This window comes from Frankliniella occidentalis, unplaced genomic scaffold, assembly GCF_000697945.3.
Source record: "Frankliniella occidentalis isolate FOCC.00 unplaced genomic scaffold, Focc_3.1 Scaffold225, whole genome shotgun sequence".
NCBI classification, from domain to species: Eukaryota; Metazoa; Arthropoda; class Insecta; order Thysanoptera; family Thripidae; genus Frankliniella; species Frankliniella occidentalis.
The window spans coordinates 217,721-220,322 of record NW_026267351.1 but is presented as its reverse complement, the minus strand read 5'-3'; the positions used below and the strand labels follow the sequence as shown (position 1 = coordinate 220,322).

Sequence of the window (2,602 nt, the reverse complement as noted above, 5' to 3'; positions counted from 1 at the left end):
AGAGAATGGAGAACATTTCACCGAATGGCGGTGTTCTCATACTAAATAAGAACACTTCACCGAGGACGGTTGCTTTCTGACAATCTCTTGCTAGACCGTTGCTGACTTGTGCCATGGCCATGTTGCAGACAGCGACCTCCGGCCGGGGGACCTGGTCTCGCGCCTGCTGGCCGCCACGCCGCCCTACCTGTACTCGCTGCCGCACCCGACGTCCTTCTTCTTCAGCGAGATGCTGCGCGGCCTGGTGGCGGCCAAGGCGGCGGCGGCCTCGGGCGGCGGGGCAGGCCCGCAGCCCCACGACGGCCCGCTCCCGCACCACCCGCCGTCGCGCCGCCCGCGGAAGCGCACCTGGCGGGAGGCGGTGAAGCAGCAGCAGCAACAGCAGCAGCAGCAGGGCGGGCCTCCAGGACTCAGCTGCCCGCCGCCGCTGGGTGCCCCCCCGCAGCACCACGACAAGCCCCTCGAGCTCACGACCCCGCGCTCCGCCGCCATGGCCGCGCTGGCCGAGGACAAGCCGCCCGCGCCGGCCGCGTCCTCGTCGCCGCCCCCGGGGGCGCTGCACCCGCCCCCGATGGGACTCGGCATGCTGCCGCCGCTCGGGTCGCCGCCCCCCGACATGCTGCTGCCCCCCGGCGGCCCCCACGGCGGCCCCCACGGCCCCCCGCTGTGGTACCCGCCGCCCGCGCTGTACCCGCTGCCGCACCAGCCGCCCCTGCAGCCGCTGCAGCCGCTGCAGCCGCCGTACCCGCTCGACCCGCTGCACTTCTTCATCGACCTGCGCGTCTCGGGGCACATCAAGGCCAAGGAGGGCGAGAACAAGCACTGCTCCGCGTTCAGCGTGCCGCAGCCGCGCGGGAAGTCGGTGACGGGCGGGCCCGGCGTGCTCGCCGCCCCCGGCAGCCCCACCCCCGCGCCCGACAGCCCCGGCCAGGGCCAGGGCCCCAACTACGTGCTGCAGAACCTGTCGCGCATCTACGACGACGTGCGTCCCTTCTGCGGCCAGGCGCGCAAGGCGGGCGACGAGGCCAACAACAACAACGACAGTCCCGGCTGCAACACGACGTGCAACAGCGGCGGCTGCGAGGACGACAGCAAGCCCGTCGTCCTGGTGGAGCAGAAGACCGAGAGCAAGGACGACGACGAGGAGGGTGGTGGCGAGGCCAGCGACGAGGAGAAGAAGAGGAAAAAGAAGGACATCCGCGCGCTGCTGGGGCTCGAGCTCGTCGTGGACTACGTGAACCACAAGCGCAAGCGGAGGGCCGATGACTCGTCCGACGACGAGGTCGACTCGTCAGCCTCCCCACGGCCTTCCCCACCATCCTCGCCGTCCTCCGGTCGGTCTCCGACGCGGTCGTCCCCGCCGCGCGCGTCCCCCGCGCGCTCCCCGCCGCCGCGGTCCCCCCTCCGGCATTCATCGCCGCCACGATCGTCGCCCCTCCGTGCGTCTCCACAGCAGCGCTCGTCTCCCCAGCAGCGCTCGTCTCCCCAACAGCGCTCGTCGCCAGCCCGCTCGCCACGGCCGCGTTCGCCCATGCGACCCATGTCGCCGTCGCTCTTCCTCCACCAGCACCAGCAGGCGCTGAGCAACGCGCTGGGCCACCTGCAGCTGGGCCAGCTCGGCCAGCTCGGCCAGCTCGGCCAGCTGGGGCAGCTCGGCCACCTGCAGACGCCGTTCCCACCCGGACGGCCTCACCAGGGCGGCCACCTGCATCCGCACTTCCTGCGGGACGCCGCCGACGCGCTTAACCTCCACGTCAGGCACCAGTGAGCACGCGTCGGGGATGGAGTTAATTGTCATAATTAGACCGAAATGTTATGTGATAAAAAACTAACATCGGACAGATTGTTTGCGGAAGCCAGCAAAAAGTATATGCAGTTAGAAGTAGTGATCTAAAAGAAAATCGATTTTAAAAATTCTTGAGTTAATTATTCTATGTGTTGTGTAAATAATGTAAATAATCGCCTCTTTGTACATCGGAAGCCAGCAAAAAGTATATGAAGTAGAAGTAGTGATCTAAAAGAAAATCGATTTAAAAAATTCTTGAGTTAACTATTCTGTGTGTTGTGTAAATAATGTAAATAATCGCCTCTTTGTACATCGGAAGATAAAACTACGTCAATCCTGTTCCTTGTTACCCATCTGTGTGTATGCAAAAATAATAAAAGCATAAAAAACAAGGCCCGTGATTTGGTGTATCAGCCCCACCACCACCGACACCCCCCGGACTGGTGCTCCCGTATTCCTCGCGCGTCGGAAGTTGTAGCGAGCCTGATTGTCTCCGCGCTGCTGGAGCTGAAGCTGGAGCTGGAGAAGAGGCGCGACAGTGAGGACTCGAGAGGGGAGCCGAAGGGAGAGGGACGCACAATCTGTCAGCGACGCGACACAAACCGCAAACAAACCGAACGAAAATGGGCGCTATTCATGGCTTGGGGGAGAGGAGGGGGCGGCAGGGGGGTCCGCAGCATTATCGTGTTGTTTCAGGCGCGGGACCACCACCAGCCCGGCGGCAGCGCAGCCCCCGCAGCCCCCGCAGCCCCCGCAGCCGCCACTCTGCCGTTTTAATCCTATTCAGAAACATCAGCCTCTTCATTACGGCTATAC

At 64.3% G+C, this 2,602-nt stretch overlaps 1 protein-coding gene across 1 annotated transcript; it reads left to right on the top strand.

The window, feature by feature from the left end:
* Positions 1-111: 111 nt before the first annotated feature.
* On the top strand, positions 112-1,866 carry LOC113210059 (uncharacterized). Its single transcript, XM_052272798.1, has one exon. The coding sequence runs from the start codon at positions 230-232 to the stop codon at positions 1,766-1,768; it is 1,539 nt and encodes a 512-aa protein (XP_052128758.1). The 5' UTR covers positions 112-229; the 3' UTR covers positions 1,769-1,866.
* The last annotated feature ends 736 nt before the right edge of the window (positions 1,867-2,602 follow it).